The sequence below is a fragment of the Olea europaea genome, chromosome 20 (genome assembly GCF_002742605.1).
Source record: "Olea europaea var. sylvestris chromosome 20, O_europaea_v1, whole genome shotgun sequence".
Lineage (NCBI taxonomy): Eukaryota > Viridiplantae > Streptophyta > Magnoliopsida > Lamiales > Oleaceae > Olea > Olea europaea.
The window spans coordinates 16,299,644-16,315,452 of NC_036256.1; the positions used below are offsets into that span (position 1 = coordinate 16,299,644).

Below are 15,809 nucleotides of genomic sequence, written 5' to 3' on the forward strand. Positions count from 1 at the left end.
TGAGGTAAGGCTCTGGACTTTTAAGTTATTTATTTAGTTTTAAATTGAAGAGATGTCAAGCACTGAGAGTGATCGGGGTTCTGAGAGTTCGGGTGATTCTGGGGACCGTAGGGCTCAGTTAATACCTCTTGTTGTTCCTTTAGATGCTCCACCTAGGGAGCCAGATGTTGTTGAGCTTACGTTTCCAGACGCCCAATGTAGGTTTAAAGAACACCTAGCTATGCAGTCGGTGAGGGAATATGGGCTCATGCCCTATAATGACTGTAGGTCTCCCGACCCTAAGGATAGAATGAATAGGGTACGGAAAGGTGAGTTTGTGATTTTTAAGGACTCTTTGAAGGCTAGGTGCACCCCTTCTTCGTAGGCTTCTTGGTTGAGCATTCTATGTGCATGGCGCAATTAGTGCCCAATGGGTGGAGAATGCTCATCTATTTCTTCATCGCCTATAGATTCCTAGGCATCACCCTCTACCTTGACCTTTGTAGGATGGTGTTCGAGCTTAAACAGGTCCCTAGGTTCACGTGTTTTGCTTATCTTTCCTCTCGAGGTTCATTTAGGATCCCGAGGATGCCTAGTTCACTGAAGGGGTCGAAGGATAAGTGGTTTTATGTCATAGCTCGGGATCCCGATCTCCCTTTTTGGCCTTTGTGAGATATCCCGGACACAGCAAAATTTTGTGAGAGACAGGCCTACTTAGAAACTCTAGAGAGGGATCGGCAGATGCTAGAGGATCTCGAGCCCTTGGTGTATGATATAGATGATATTCTCGGTGATGACATCCTCGATCTTGCGTATATGAAAGGCCTCGAGGGTAGGATATTTATTCTTCTGTTTGATTTATGAATTATGCTCGATCATAAGCTCTTGCCTAATACTTCTTTTGTGCAGAAATATCTTTTGATCCATCAGCTCTTCGTCGAGCAGTGACCTCAAAGTCTAAGGAGCCACAAGTCAGGACTCCAGGTCAGAAGAAGGGGAAAAAGAGACCCGGGTATACACAACTGATTCTCTTTCTCGGGGTCCAGGAGAGTCGTCAAGGCCTCGAGATCCGAGCCATCTTCTCCCTCGACGACAAGGGGGTTTTCCTAGGCAGACACCGAGGCCATCGCAGCCACTGCCTCCTCGGGTAACTTCCGAGGTTGTTGATCTAAAGGATGACTCTATTCCTCCTATTGCCTCGATCATCGAGGATTTTGAGCGATGCCATCTGGTCCCGAGCATCGTCACGTAATACTGAGGCGACATCGGGTTTGACGAGGGGATGAAGGCCCTGGAGCTCCTTACCTTAAAAGTAAGTGTCTTGCCTTTTATAATTTTGTGCCAAGTATTTTTCTTGTTCTTATCCTCTTGATTTTTGGTTGACAGACACTCAGTGTTGCACGAGGCCTTTCTCTGCAAGGGATGGACGAGTCCCACAAGATGGCTGGGCTGGTCGAGGCCGTAGAGCTTCGAGATAAGAAGTTTGCTGATGCTAAGGCTGCTCGATCTCAACTCCAGAGGGAGCGTGAGGATGCGAGGAACGAGCCGAAGAAAGCTCGGGACGAAGTGGGGGCGGCCAAGGATGAGGCCAAAGAGGTGAAGCTCGAGCTTGAACAGCTCAAGAAGGATTTTGAGGCCAAGGTTGAGGAGGCTCGAGCTTCGGTAATCGAGAACTTTAAAAAGTCCGAGGAGATGGATAGGCTGAAGGGTGAGTATGCATTAGGCTCATACCTTCATGCCCTTAAAGAAGCCCTAGCCTTCCTCAGGATGAAGATGCCCGAGGTTGCCCCTGAGGAGCTAAAAATGATCCCGGACATTGCTGAGACCCTCGAGCTGTCTGATTCCGACAACATAGTCGATGATACAGTCGAGGATGAGGATGCTAATAATGCTCCCGGGGACGACCAAGATTAGATTGTCCTAGGCCCCTTCCCCGTTTATAAATTCCATGTACATTGCCTGGTCTTGGGCTTTTTTGGAAAGAAATTTTTTTTTTAAATGAATGCCCGATTTTATCTTGTTGCCTGTTTTCCATTATGCTCAATAATCAATGCATTAAAGTCGTATCTCGATGGTTTAGTTTAGGCATTTTGCCAAGTGATGAACTCAATCATGACACCGATAATGTTATTAACATGTAACTCGACGACTAAATGAGGATTGTAAAAAAGTCTCCACATGATGTTTCAAATCAAGGTAATATCTCGATCCTAGGGTCATTCCTTAACTTGGAATTATCTTGAGGAGTAAACTCCACAATCATTTTCATAAGAATGCATTGAGCTCAAGCATATTACACATGTATAACTCGAGGACTGGATTTTATAAAATCATTTTTGGGAAAATATGGTAAGCTCGAGCATACACAAATATATCTCGAGGACTGGATTTTATAAAATCATTTTTGGGAAAATATGGTGAGCTCGAGCATACACGGATATATCTCGAGGACTCCATTTTATAAAATCATTTTTGGGAAAATATGGTGAGCTCGAGCATACAAAAATATATCTCGAGGACTTGATTTTATAAAATCATTTTTGGGAAAAATATGGTAAGCTCGAGCATACACATTTATTGTTCGGGTAAAGACTTTGAATGTGCTTGCGCGGAGCAAGGCTTTCGAGGTGCTTGCACGGGGCAAGGCTTTTAAAGTGCTTGTACAGGGCAAGACTTTTAAAGTGCTTGTGCAGGGCAAGGCTTTTAAAGTGTTTGCGCGGAGCAAGGCTTTCGATGTGCTTGCGCGGGGCAAGGCTTTTGAGGTGCTTGCTCGGGGCAAGGCTTTTAGTAGCGAGATAAAATTTTGGTGAGTAGCTTAATCCTTATTATACTTTAAAAATAGACTTGGCACGCAGGCTTGAAAACTAAAAACGTGAACCTTGGCACACAGGCCTAACTACCGAAAAATGGAAGAACAAGTTACTTGTAATATATTTTTAAATTCTCGGCGTTCCATGGTCTTGGAAGCCGTCTTCCTGATGTATCCCTTAAATTGTATGCACCTCCTTGGAGCTGTCATATGACTTTGAAGGGCCCTTTCCAAACTAGTCGTAGCTCGTCCGGGGCATGACCTACTACTTCGGCCCTTCTTAACACAAGGTCTCTGGCTCTGAATCTCCGCGTCCTCGCTTTTTTATTGAAGTACTTTGTTGTTTTATCTTGGTAAGAGGCCATTCTTAAAGCTGCCTGATCACAAAATTTTTTCCAAGAGGTCGAGGTGTTTAGTGGAGCGCCCTGCATCTTCGGGCTCAAGCTTTCTTTGGCTGGGCAACCTGACTTCAACAAGGATGGCAACCTCAATACCGAAAGCCAACATGAAGGGGGTTTCCTCCGTAACGGTTCTGTGGGACATTCTATATGTCCAAAGTATGAAAGGTAACTCATCAGACCAGAAACCTCTTGCATCTCTGATCTTTATACAGAGGTCTTACAATATAATCCGATTGGTCACTTCGACAAGACCATTACTTTGAGGATAGAAAACTGATGTCAAACAGTGATCGACCCCCAGGTTGGAGCAGAAGTTTTTAAATTGTGCATTGTCAAACTGCCTGCCATTATCAGTTATGAGGACTTTCGGTATCCCAAACCTGTATATGATGGACCTCCAAATGAAAGTTCTCAACTTAGGCTCTGAAATTGTTGCTAAAGGCTCGGCCTCCACCCACTTAGTGAAATACTCTACAGCCACAACCACAAACTTCAATTGCCCCCTAGTTATTGGAAAGGGGTCAAGGATGTCAATTCCCCACTACTCAAACGGGGCCGTGCAACTAATGCTAGTGAGGTCTTCTGCGGGAGAGTGGATGATATTGTCGAATCTCTGGCACTTGTTACACTTCTTGACATATTCCTGGGCGTCTTTCTTCATGGTAGGCCAATAATATCCATATCTTATGAGCTTGGGGCTAATGCCTGAGCTCCTTGATGGTTCTCACATATCCCTTCATGAACTTCTAAGGCCTGGGATGATTTGGAAAGCTTAAGGCATTTGAGGTATGGGAGTGTGAGGTTTCTGCGAAATAAAACTCCCTCAATCATGCAATACCTTGGAGCTTTAGACCGGATGCTTCTTGCTGCTCGAGGATCTTCTGGAAGATTGCTATATTTATGAAGTCCACTATTGGATCCATCCACGATGACTCATTATCGATATCCATGACACCTACGGTCTGATTGATGCTTGGCTCAGTTACAATTTTAACGTGGACTGTCCTGTTAAGCCCATCTATTCCTATAAACACCAATCTTGACAAGGCATCGGCCTTACAATTCTCAGCCTGAGTAATTTTCACAATTTCACAACTCTTGAATTTTCTCTGGAGATCATGCACTTTCAAGCAGTATAAGCTCATCTTCTCGTCCTTCCTATCAAACGTCTCTTCAATTTGTCCAACCATCAACTGGGAATCACTGTAAATTTTGATATTTTCAAGCTCAAGATTGATGGCAAGTTCCATGGCTATAATGACGGCCTCATATTCTGCTTCATTATTGGTTGCCTCAAATTCGAACCTGAGTGCGCACTTAATGTTTATGAGCATGTCCAGGCTTATGATTATGACCCCTGCACCCGACCCCGAGGAGTTTGATGCTCCATCTATGAAAATTTTCCATACGTCTATGGTCGAGCTCGAGCTACCATCTGGCCCCCGAGGCCTTGGGGTGAGTTTTGTAATGAAGTCAGCTAAGGCCTGAGCTTTGATAGATGGACGAGGCTTGAACTCTATCTCAAATTCTCCGCGTTCAGTTGCCCACCTTAGTAATCTTCCTGAGACGTCTGGTTTCTGAAGAATGTATTTTAGAGGCTGATTGGTGAGCACTACAATAGGATGGGATTGAAAATATTGTCGAAGCTTTCGTGTTGCCACTATCAGTGCAAGGGCAAGTTATTCTACCAAAGTGTATCTTGTTTCTGCATCAAGTAGGACTTTGCTTGCGTAATAAATGGGTCGCTGGACCCTGTTAATCTCTTTCACCAAGACACTACTCACTGCATTCTGAGATACGGCTAAGTATAAATACAGAGTATCCTTGGGCTCAGGTTTGGTGAGGATAGGAGGAGATTCCAGTGTCTGCTTGAGCTCCTGAAAAGCCTTCTTGCACTCCTCATTCCATTCAAAGCAATGATTACCCCTAAGGGCTTTAAAGAAGGAAAAACACCTGTCTGCTGCTCGGGACATGAACCTGTTTAAGGCAGCTACCCTGCCTGTTAACTTTTAAACTTCTTTCTTGGTCCTTGGTGGTTCCATTGCTGCCAAAACCTGAATCTTGTCGGGGTTGGCCTCAATCCCCCGATGAGTGATCATGAAACCCAGAAACTTTCCTGAAACTACGTCGAATACACACTTCTCTGAGTTGAGCTTTATCTTATATTTTCGTAGGGTGACGAACACCTCCTCTAGGTTGGATATGTGTTGCTCTACCTTCTTACTCTTTACAACCATGTGGTCCACATAGGCCTCGATGTTCTTCCCTATCAAATCGACGAAGACTTTGTTGATGAGTCTTTGATATGTCGCCTCAGCATTTTTTAACCCAAATGGGATCACCCTATAGCAAGATATGGCTGAATCAGCCATGAATGAGGTATTTTTCGGTCATGAGGATTTGATAATACCCTAAAAATGCATCTAAGAAGCTGTACAGCTTATGTCCGGATGTGTTATTCATAAGATTGTCAATCCTGGGTAATGGGTAGCTATCTTTTGGGCACGCCTTATTGAGATCTGTGAAGTCACTGCAGACCCTCCATTTGTTACTGGCCTTTTTCACAAGAACAACATTAGCGAGCCAATCGGGGTATTGGACTTCTTTTATGAACCCTACTCTCACCAATTTACTGACCTCTTCCTGAATGACCACAAGTCTTTTCGGCGTAAACTGCCTCTTTCTTTGCTTAACAGGTTTGGCCCCTGGGCTGATATTGAGTCTATAGACAGCTACTTTTGGGTCTATCCCTGGCATATCCTCCACCTTCCATGCAAAAATATCAATGTTTCGGGACAGACAATCGATGACTTCCTCCCGGAGGTTGGCCTTGAGATCCCGACCAATAGTAATGACTTTCCCGTGCTCAACGGGGGCCAATCTACCCCTTGGCTCGAGGTCGAGCTCAAGGTCTGCAAGTTGCATGACATCAACACTCATTCCTCGGATGCTAGTAACATAGCACTGTCTGGCAGCTGTTTGGTCTCCTCGAACTACTCCGATGCCATGACCTGTGGGGAACTTTATGGCCAGGTGGAAAGTTGACACAATAGCCTGGATCTTGTTTAGTAGGGGTCTTCCCAGAATGATGTTGTAGGCCATTGGGGTATTAACCACTTGGAATGGTGTGATCTCCGTCACTTGTGTATTACCAATTCCTAATATAAGCGAGAGCTCGACGATGCCTTCAGGGATAATGACTCCACCACCAAATCCCTGTAGGGGAATTTTTACTGCTTTGAGCTGTTTGGGAGAGATCCCCATTCTGGCGAAAGCCTTCTGCGAGAGTATATTTGCTCCACTCCCATTATCAACCAGAATCCTCTTTACTTCTAAGTTAGCCACAACCGCAGAGATGACCAAGGCATCGTCATGAGGATATGATATTCCTTCCAAATCTCTTGCCCTAAAAGTGATGTCTTTGACTTCATCACGGGATTTTCTTGGGGTATGAGCATGTTGGCGGGCATACTGCTTTCGCCCACTACTTGTGTCTCCCTCGGATGCTATGCCCCCAACGATAATATTAATGGTCCCGGCAGTGGGTTGAGCACTACTTCCAGCTCCAGGCTCTTTTCAATTGTCAGGGTCATTCCTCGGTCGTTTATCATGACCAATATAATTCTTTAAAAATCCTCTTTTGATAAGGACTTCAATTTCTCCCTGTAAAGCATGACAGTCCTCTGTGCTATGCCCATGATCTCGGTGAAATTCGCAATACTTGCTCCTATCTCTTGTGTCAGAGGGCGACTTTATCCTTGAGGGCCACTTTAATTATTTCATATCCTTAATCTCCATCAAGATGTTTGTCTTAGAGGTGTTCAATCGAGTGAGAGGTGCTAACGAGGCCTCATTCCTATGCTTATCCCGAGGAAGCTCATGCCGGAGGATGGGATCATGTTGTCTCTTGTTCTCGGTCTTTTCATGGGAAGGACCAGGTCTCCTTGGATTTAGTGTTTCCTCCATATTAATGTATTTTTCAGCTCGGGTGGGGAGCTCGGTCACTGTTTGTAGCGGGATCTTTGATAAAGACATCTTGAAAGCTTCACATCTTACAGCGTAAGTAAGGGCGGAGATAGCTGCTGTGATGTGAAGGTCGGGTATTTGAAGCCTTTCCTTGTTGAACCTTGTTATAAATCCTCGTAGGGTTTCAGTTGGTCCCTGGCGAAGTTGCACGAGAGAGGCCGCAGTTTTCCTGATTCGCTTGCTACTTGCAAAGAAGGCTAAAAACTTATCAGCCAAATCTGAGAATGAGGCTATGGAGTTGGGCTCCAATGTTGAGGACCAATCCCTAGCAGCATTAGTCAGTGTTTGTGGAAAGGCTTTGCACATAACCTGAACCAGCGCAACTTGCAAGTTCATGACATCAATAAATATATTGAGATGGTTGATGGGGTCGGTCATCCCATTATACTCTTTAATGCAAGGATATTTGAATTTGTCGCGCAAGGGATATGACAATATCTCTGGCGTGAATGGAGTGTTAGGGGTGAAACATGTTGGTCCCCGAGCATTCCTTTGCAGGCCAGCAGTAATTCCTTCTTGAATGATCCGAGCAATTTTACCGGAATTCGTGGCGATCGATCTCGAGCCCGAGGCCATATTGTGAATACCTAAGGTTCCTACTCCGCCAGTTGCGAGGTTTGGTGGTCGTGCTCGAGCATCAACATAAGATCGTCGTGCCCTGCCTGCGTTGACGACGGATGTGAATTTCTTTGACTTAACAGTTGCGTGAACGTGGCCACCTGCTGACGGAGCTCTTCAAAGGCTTCGGTTGTGATGACCGGTGACAGAGGTATGGGCACTCCTGACGATTCTTCATGAGGAGCTGGTTGATCTTCAGCAGGATGAGGGATAGGAGCAAATGAGCTTGCGGGAGAAAGACCTGATCGTGTGTTAACCATGGCTTTTGGTAGCGTTTCCCACAGACGGCGCCAATGATGCTACCAAAAATCGTACCTGCTAATTTTTCGAGCTTGATGATTTGGATTGAGCACGATCGTAGTCCTCCGGTACCTGAAACAAAGGCAACGATGTATGTTTTCATCGCCCCTCCGATGCTTAAGTCAGAAAGGGAATTATATGCGTGAGGCTATAAATTGGAGAATAATGAAAACGTACCTGAATAATGGCTCAATGTTCTGTATATATAGTAGTAAGAGACATTCTCCTAGTGGGACTCAACTAGTTGGATATCCTTATCTATTGGAGTCCTCTACGGTTAAGGAATTGGACAAATACCGAAATTATGCTTAAGATAGAGTCCTTATCAGGGTCAAGTATCAAAATAGTAGTCCATAGTTAGAGTTCCAAGTAGATAGGAATCCTAATGGATCAACACAACCTAGGAAACTCGAGGAGGGGGATTCCCGAGGACATCATATCCCGAGGACCTCAGGCGTACAACACCGTCGTCACACGATTGAACATCCTCGAGCATGTGTCATCGAGGACAATGCTCGAGGACATCAAGCTGCAATATGGTGAGGGAGTTATTTCCAGTCATCGAGGATAATGCTCAGGTATAGATGAATAATAGGGTGTATCACAGGTGAGGTCCTCGGGATATGATGTCCTCGGGAATCCCACTCCTCGAGTTTCCTAGGTTGTGTTGATCCATTAGGATTCCTATCTACTTGGAACTCTAACTATGGACTACTATTTCGATACTTGACCCTGATAAAGACTCTATCTTGAGCATAATTTTGGTATTTGTCCAATTCCTTAACCGTACAGGACTCCAATAGATAGGGATATCCAACTAGTTGAGTCCCACTAGGAGAATGTCGCTTACTACTATATATACAGAACATTGAGCCGTTATTCAGGTACATTTTCATTATTCTCCAGTTTATAGTCTCATGCATATAATTCACTTTCTGACTTAAGGATCGGAGGGACGACGAGAACATATCTCGTTGCCTTTGTTCCAAGTACCGGAAGACTACAATCACGCTCAATCCAAATCATCAAACTCGACAAATCAGCAGGTACGATTTTTGGTAGCATCAATACCCATTAATTTATTTTATGGTTTGGTATAGGATTATTTTCAATCACGCATTCACACAATGATATATTCTACATGTATATCAAGATTTTTCATACTTTTTAACTCCACATTCCCCTAAAAATACCAATCAAAACTCATTTTTTCCTCTCCAATTAATGAATAATGAGAATCAAACGGGCTCTTAACTAACTTTTCTTAATTCCATTCAAAAAGTAAAAAAAAAAAAAGGAGGTTTAATTCACCTAAACACGTATAAAAATAAAAATAAAAAGTTTATATAAAAAAGGTAAAAAATAAAAACTGTCACTCCCTTAGATGAAGAATTCTAAATAGCCCTTCAGGACATCTTAGTGGTACAAATGGCAGGAGTGATCTAGTTTTAACCTTGTTGATAGTCACAATATCAGGATTTAATTCCTGAAATATAAAATTAAATTCTATGTGAGCGCCAATATACAAACATCTTTAGCCCTGAACCTGTTGAGACACATCTCCAGATTTAGCTCATGCTCCACGGCCGGTCGTTGGGGGTCTCAACCTTTAGAATTCTAAACAAACACTTGAGGTGGCGGTGCCTTGACGCCTGATCTGAATTTACCACCTCGGCCCAGGACCGGTCACCGTGTAGTGCCTCTCCGCTTAGATTGTTGGGAGCTAAAATGGGGTCAGCGCAGCAACGACTTTACAAGACATAAAATTGTGACGTACGACTTTGGTCATAAATCCAGCGCCCATGTTCTCTTCCCGCGCTCCTAATCCCTCAGTCGACGGATAATATAGATCGCAATATTTTCACTCTCTCGGATTTTCTTCTTCAATCAGACTTCAGTAATGTGGAGGAGAAAAAGGCTCTCGGTTAGTAATTTCCATTTCTCCTCTCAGATTATTTATTCAGCGTTGCATATTTTGTTTTTTATACCATTATTTCTGGCCAATCAAAATTATTATCGAATTATTAATTTGAAGCTACAATTTGGAGCAAACTTGCAGGATAACATTGATTCTGATCAGAGTATTTCTGGTAGATTTACCTCTTCCAGTGTAAATTTAGATAGGTAAGTTAGACTTCTGACAGGGCTTTTTATTCAATTTTTTCTTGATTCAATTTGGAACTAACAGAAGAGGAGGAAACTTTGGAGGGTGATTGGTCAGAAAAATATATATCCTTGGGTGGTCCTATGGATAACAAGGTGAATACTCTAAACCATTGTAAAAAAAATGGTATATAGTCGTTTAATGAATTTTTATAGGTAATAGCAACTTGAAATTTTAATTTTTTTGATATAGCGAAATTCAATATTGCTAACTTTATGATATTACAATTTGAATGTAAAGTCTTTTCTAGATATATATTGTGTAATTCAATGTGCATTGGCAGGGGGAAATACAAGTTCTCTCACAGTTCGAGAAACTAAGAGGTATTCATTTGATTCGTTTCTTCTATACACATTTCAAATGTATAACTACATCTTGAATGAGCATGTCACACTTTTGTTGTAAAAATTAGTCACCGTGTGTCTTTGCAGATTCTTGCCAGCTTGATCCAACAGAAAAGGTGTCCACTTCATCTTGTGAGGTATTAACCTGAAACTATGATAGCTACTTTTTTCTGACTCAGTAACATTTAGCCGGACCTCCTGCAGAGATCAAATCAATTCATTAAAATTGGAAATCATGTTTACTGGAATAGAAGGTTAAAGAAAACCTTATTTTCACTACCATGAGAATAAATCGACTCTTTTTCCTCCATACGAATATCTGCACGTTTTCAATTTACATAGCTTCCATCTTGAATCTTTTTGTTAGCAGAGGCAAGTAGGTTTTTGTATTGATGATGAAGTTGAAGACCCTCTCTTTAATGATGAGGATGATTCCATTCGTCATCCAAGAATCTCTGCTTGCTACTCGAATGAAAAAACTGACAACTTACCAACAGTGGCATCGATCTCTAACTCCGACGAAGAAATTACTTCTGCTGATGAGGTGTGTGCTAATAAGATACTTTATTAACTTCATAGCTGCTGTTTGTTATGTCACTTTTTTGTTCTGAAATGCAGTCCATTTTTAGTATATTCTTCGGTAAACCATGTCTTTAACTATGCTGTTTCAAATTTCAAGAAAGTTAGCCTTCATACACTGGGAAGCGTAAAAAGGGATGTTGGTGGCACATGGTCCAAAGCAAGTCGAGAAGCTGAGGCATTACTTTGCTTATATGAAAACTCTAGCTCTTCCTCATCTGGAGGTGCCTTCGTGAAGGAAAACAAATCATCTAAACGTATCACCTCTTTTTCTCTTTCCTACAAAATTATTTTGACAAGTTGACATTATTTTTCTTCCATCTATGGGCGGTGACCAATGCAATCATGCTGCTGTCAATTATTTGCTTCTTGCATTTTGTTTCAATTTCCACCCTTATCATTCAAACCCTCTCACACTTCCTCAAAGTGCTCCATATTTGAAAAGCACGGAAAGAGAGAGGAATAAAGCATCTCAACTTTGAATATGTGAAGAGTTTTTGCTTGACTATTATTTATAGAGTTAATGTCTTGTGGGAATCAGCCTATGGTTAAATCGAAAAAGTATTTGAATTCCTATCACTTGTAGATCACTTAAACTCTGGGACTGTTCTTCGGTTGGTCTAGAGTTATGATCAAATTTACTCAAATAGTTTCTTGACTGCTCCAGGTGGGGGCAGGGACAAAGCCAAGCCCAAATTTTCTTTTGGTTTCCAGTCAAGCAAGGAAGATCTGCCTTTAGTTCTCAGGCGTAAGAAAGATCAACTTGATGCTGCAGCTGACAGAGACATGAACCAATCAATTGATGGTACGAGGTGGGTTTTTCAAGGCCAAGAAATAGAGCAGACTGAGATTCACACGGTACAATCGGAACTGGCCCTTAATTGTCTTTTTAAAGAGCATTCAATGGCTGAATTCAATCTTATTTTTTATCTAGGATATTGGGAAAAGAGGAAGAAACCCACAGATCATTCCAAATAGAAATCCATCTCCATCGGGTGATGGAAGCATGGATGGTGATGACCTAATTGAAGCTTTGGGTAATAGACTGTCCAGTGATGATGAGGTATTTCCTTGGTAAACTGTCATTTATTTTCAGTTCCATTGACTGTGATATATCATCTGTGAAATTCACTTTCTGACTTTGTACTCTCTGTTTCAGGAGAACCCTCAAAGTTTCAAGTCAAATATTCCTTGCAGGACTATGTTAGATCAATTTCAGGAAGCTTTTGGAACTGTTCCTGTGAATGATGAGAGGCCACACTTAGTGCTGCCTAGACCATTGGGGTGGGTAGTGGTGCTAAATTCTTTCAAGTTAGCTGCATGTAGATAATACACCTCTACTTTGAGTCAAAATCTCACTCTAATTTGGCAAATTGCAGCGGTGGATTGTTTGGAAGGTTGCAGCAAGTAATTCAGAGTGAGAAGGTAAGGGATTCCGAATACTTGAAGAATTTATGTGCAGAAGACCATTCAAAGGGTAAAATTAAACCTAACATTATCCAACACTTGCACATTCTCTTACAAAAATGTGGCTGCACATGGCTGCTTCTCTATTGAAACCTTTTCTTTTTTCAGATGAAAGAGACTGCATTGCTGTAAGAATTTTGTCAAGGTCTCTGGAGGCAAAGCTGACTGTTTGTTCTTGCACTTTTATTGGAGATGGAGAGGTACACGCACTAAGAATACAATATCCTAAATAAATGATGAAAAAACTCTTGCTCTTGCTCTTGCAGCCCTTGCATTTTCAAGATATTTGGAAATACCATACAGCTCATTTTCTTTTAAAATTTAGCAACTTTTGAGATAGAAGGCTGTGGAACTCTTGCAAGGTGTTCTGTAGTCTCTTTCACTGCCCTACATAATTGAATGAAGTTTGAAGTTGGCTTGTGAAATTTTCTTAGCTTCTTTTGTATTGTGAGGTATCTGTTGGAATCGAGCGTGTAGGTGCCAAACTCATGATGATTTGAATCTGGTTGTTGGTTGTTCATGAGGCTGATGCTCTATCTAACAAATAAACCAGATTTTGTTATCATACAACAGTTTAACTGACAGTTTCTCGGGTTTCCTAGTCCCCCAAACACCTGGTTTATTTATTAGATACAACAGTTTAACTGAATCGTGATTTTTCATTTGCGTGAACAAATATGATTGTTTATTCTATGCACACTCCTTTTATGGTGGCAAAAAATTATGCCATGCTACGTTTTTCTTCTGCAGAGCTCCTGTTGGGAGAAGAACATGCAACCCAAAATGAAAATCTGGGGAAGGACTTTAACTATCATTTTCAACTCAAGAATATGCTGTGATGTTGACCTTGAAGTTGGCAACCTCATTTGCATACATTCCCCTTGGTATGAGCTGCATAAGTTTCTTTACTGCTTTGAATTGTGTGAATTTGAGGAAATTTTGAAACAATGGCAGGGATTAAGTTGACTGATCCTCCTGAAATCCACCTATTTTGTTCACTTTGGTTATGTTTAATACACCGGATTAGACCGTTTAAAGATAAAATTATATTGGTATTACTAGGTAGAGGTGGATAATGTTCTCTAAATTTTCATTCAATAAAAATATAGTTGACTATTTTCTTATCCGGTCTAAACCCACCTCCAACCTCCTTATTATGTTATTTGGTTGATATGCAAATGACTGTCATTTTGCATTTGAAAAATTGTGATGAGAGATTCCTTTATCAAACACTATCTTGTTCAGAATCAATATTCTAAACCTTTTTCAAAAATACAAAAAATTCAGTATCTTCTCACAAATCAGTGAATTAGCAAGGATTCCTTATATAGAATAACAAGAGTTGCGTCAATTCACACGTAGCACTTATTTGACATCTTCTGAATCACTTAGCAAATTTGTTTGTGTTTTAATTTGTCCTTTTGGAATGATTAAACTGAGGGAGCTCTTCCTTGATAGACTTTCATATTCAAGTTTGTAACTAATGATACAAGTTTAAAGTGTTGGTATTGATCTCTGATATCTATGAACTGCAGCACCCTGCCACTTATTGGATTTTCTTTCTTTTTCAACCGTAAATTTTATAATTAAATACATATAGGCATATCTCGATCTTCTCTCATAGTAATATCTGTTAGAAGATTTGTTCACAAATTGTCACTCACTGTGAATCAAGAATATGAACGATAGCCTTGTAACGATGACAGTTCCCAAAAACAGTTTCTTATCAGATGTTATTTCTATTTTTTTCAATATTATTAATGAGAGTGCTAGCTGCAGTTATGTTTAAAGCATCACTGTATACTGTGCTTGTTTCTACCTTTTTTTTCCTCTGGGGCAACATCAAATTTTATGCCATTTTCTGTCGCAGGAAGAAGGTACAGGTGAAAGAGACAGGTGAGGTCATTTTATGCACATATTTTTCCGGGATCCAGCTCTGATTTCAAATTCCGGCTTGAAATAAACAAGCTAAGGATGGAGTGGTGCAGCTTGAGTTCCTTCCCTCTGATGCTGGTTTTTCAGGACGAGTACCAAAAATTGCCCGACGTGGATGGAAGAAACTTAGTCGAATCTGGAGTGATCAAAGTTTGGCTAGTCCCCAGGATGCGGTTTTTAGCACTACTCTTCTTGGAAGTAAGTCTCAAATGTAAACTTGACTGACTTTTGAGCAAAATATTATACCATGACGTTTGTTTACATTGTTTATTGAGTTTATATTTAGAACATGTTTGGTACAGTTTAAGGGCCCGTTTGATAGGGATTTTGAGAATTGATTTTTTGATCGTTAGAAGAAAAGTGGGGTCCACATGTGAGAGAAGAAGTCAAAAATTACGGCTTGAATAGTAAAATAACGGTCAAAAAATTAATTTTTTTGGGCAAAAAATTCCTACCAAACGGGGCCTAAAATCCAATTAAAATCAATTTTTTGACCGTTATTTCACTATTCCAACTGTCATTTTTGAATTCTTCTCTTACAGGTAGAACCCACTTAATCTTTAACTGTAAAAAAATCATTTAACAAAATTCCTACCAAATAAACACTTAATTAATTTTCCGAAATCATATAAATATATTAGCATTATCTTCTCTCTTTTTTTCTTTTTTCTTTTTTTTTTTATCTTAAATGGAATAATTAAAATAGACACTTTTTCTTTCCATAGAAAATTAAATTTTATATTATAAAGTTACTTTGAGCTTCAATACTTGAACAAAACAAAAAAGAAAGAAATGATTTAAAAAAAAAAAAAAAAAGTGTGCAACTTATGATTTGTTACTTATTTTGATAGTGTGAATGCAATTACTTTCAAGTGTGTGTGTGTATATATTATTGAAACTTGTATATAAAATTTTTAACTTTAGCCATAATATATTAAGCCTTCATTTGGTTCTGATTCTTTATCCCAAAAAATTAATTTTTTGATCATTATTTTCAATAGTTAGTCGTCATTTTTTATACCTTTACTCACAGATGAGACCTATTTTTCTCTCTAATGGGTGAAAAAATTGATTTTTATATACACTATCGAACATGCCTCAAATCAAATAATATATTTCCATATTTTTATTTTTGTTATAAATGAGCTCAATTACTGGGCTTAGTTTAAAGGATGGGAAAATTACAT

At 40.6% G+C, this 15,809-nt stretch overlaps 3 protein-coding genes across 10 annotated transcripts; 1 reads left to right on the top strand and 2 right to left on the bottom strand.

The window, feature by feature from the left end:
• Positions 1-5,198: 5,198 nt before the first annotated feature.
• LOC111369122 lies at positions 5,199-6,887 on the bottom strand. The gene is made up of 3 exons (XM_022990601.1): positions 6,841-6,887; positions 5,627-6,742; positions 5,199-5,532 (listed from the first exon to the last, which is right to left on the bottom strand). Exons 1-3 carry the CDS (start codon positions 6,885-6,887, stop codon positions 5,199-5,201), a joined length of 1,497 nt encoding a protein of 498 aa, XP_022846369.1.
• Positions 6,888-6,963: 76 nt separating this feature from the next.
• On the bottom strand, positions 6,964-7,791 carry LOC111369123. Its single transcript, XM_022990602.1, has one exon. It carries the CDS (start codon positions 7,789-7,791, stop codon positions 6,964-6,966), a length of 828 nt encoding a protein of 275 aa, XP_022846370.1.
• Positions 7,792-9,715: 1,924 nt separating this feature from the next.
• On the top strand, positions 9,716-14,923 carry LOC111369831. Of its 8 annotated transcripts, none has more exons than XM_022991503.1 (15): positions 9,716-10,057; positions 10,169-10,223; positions 10,322-10,392; positions 10,581-10,620; positions 10,729-10,778; positions 11,009-11,185; positions 11,321-11,477; positions 11,891-12,078; positions 12,155-12,283; positions 12,380-12,504; positions 12,600-12,697; positions 12,796-12,887; positions 13,438-13,571; positions 14,558-14,583; positions 14,710-14,923. In XM_022991503.1, exons 1-15 carry the CDS (start codon positions 10,034-10,036, stop codon positions 14,835-14,837), a joined length of 1,494 nt encoding a protein of 497 aa, XP_022847271.1. In that variant the 5' UTR covers positions 9,716-10,033; the 3' UTR covers positions 14,838-14,923. The 8 variants fall into 8 exon arrangements, 7 of the variants coding, with proteins under 7 accessions (XP_022847271.1, XP_022847269.1, XP_022847270.1 ...); XM_022991501.1 differs by having other exon boundaries at positions 9,717-10,057; positions 11,888-12,078; XM_022991502.1 differs by having other exon boundaries at positions 9,717-10,057; positions 11,012-11,185; positions 11,888-12,078.
• The last annotated feature ends 886 nt before the right edge of the window (positions 14,924-15,809 follow it).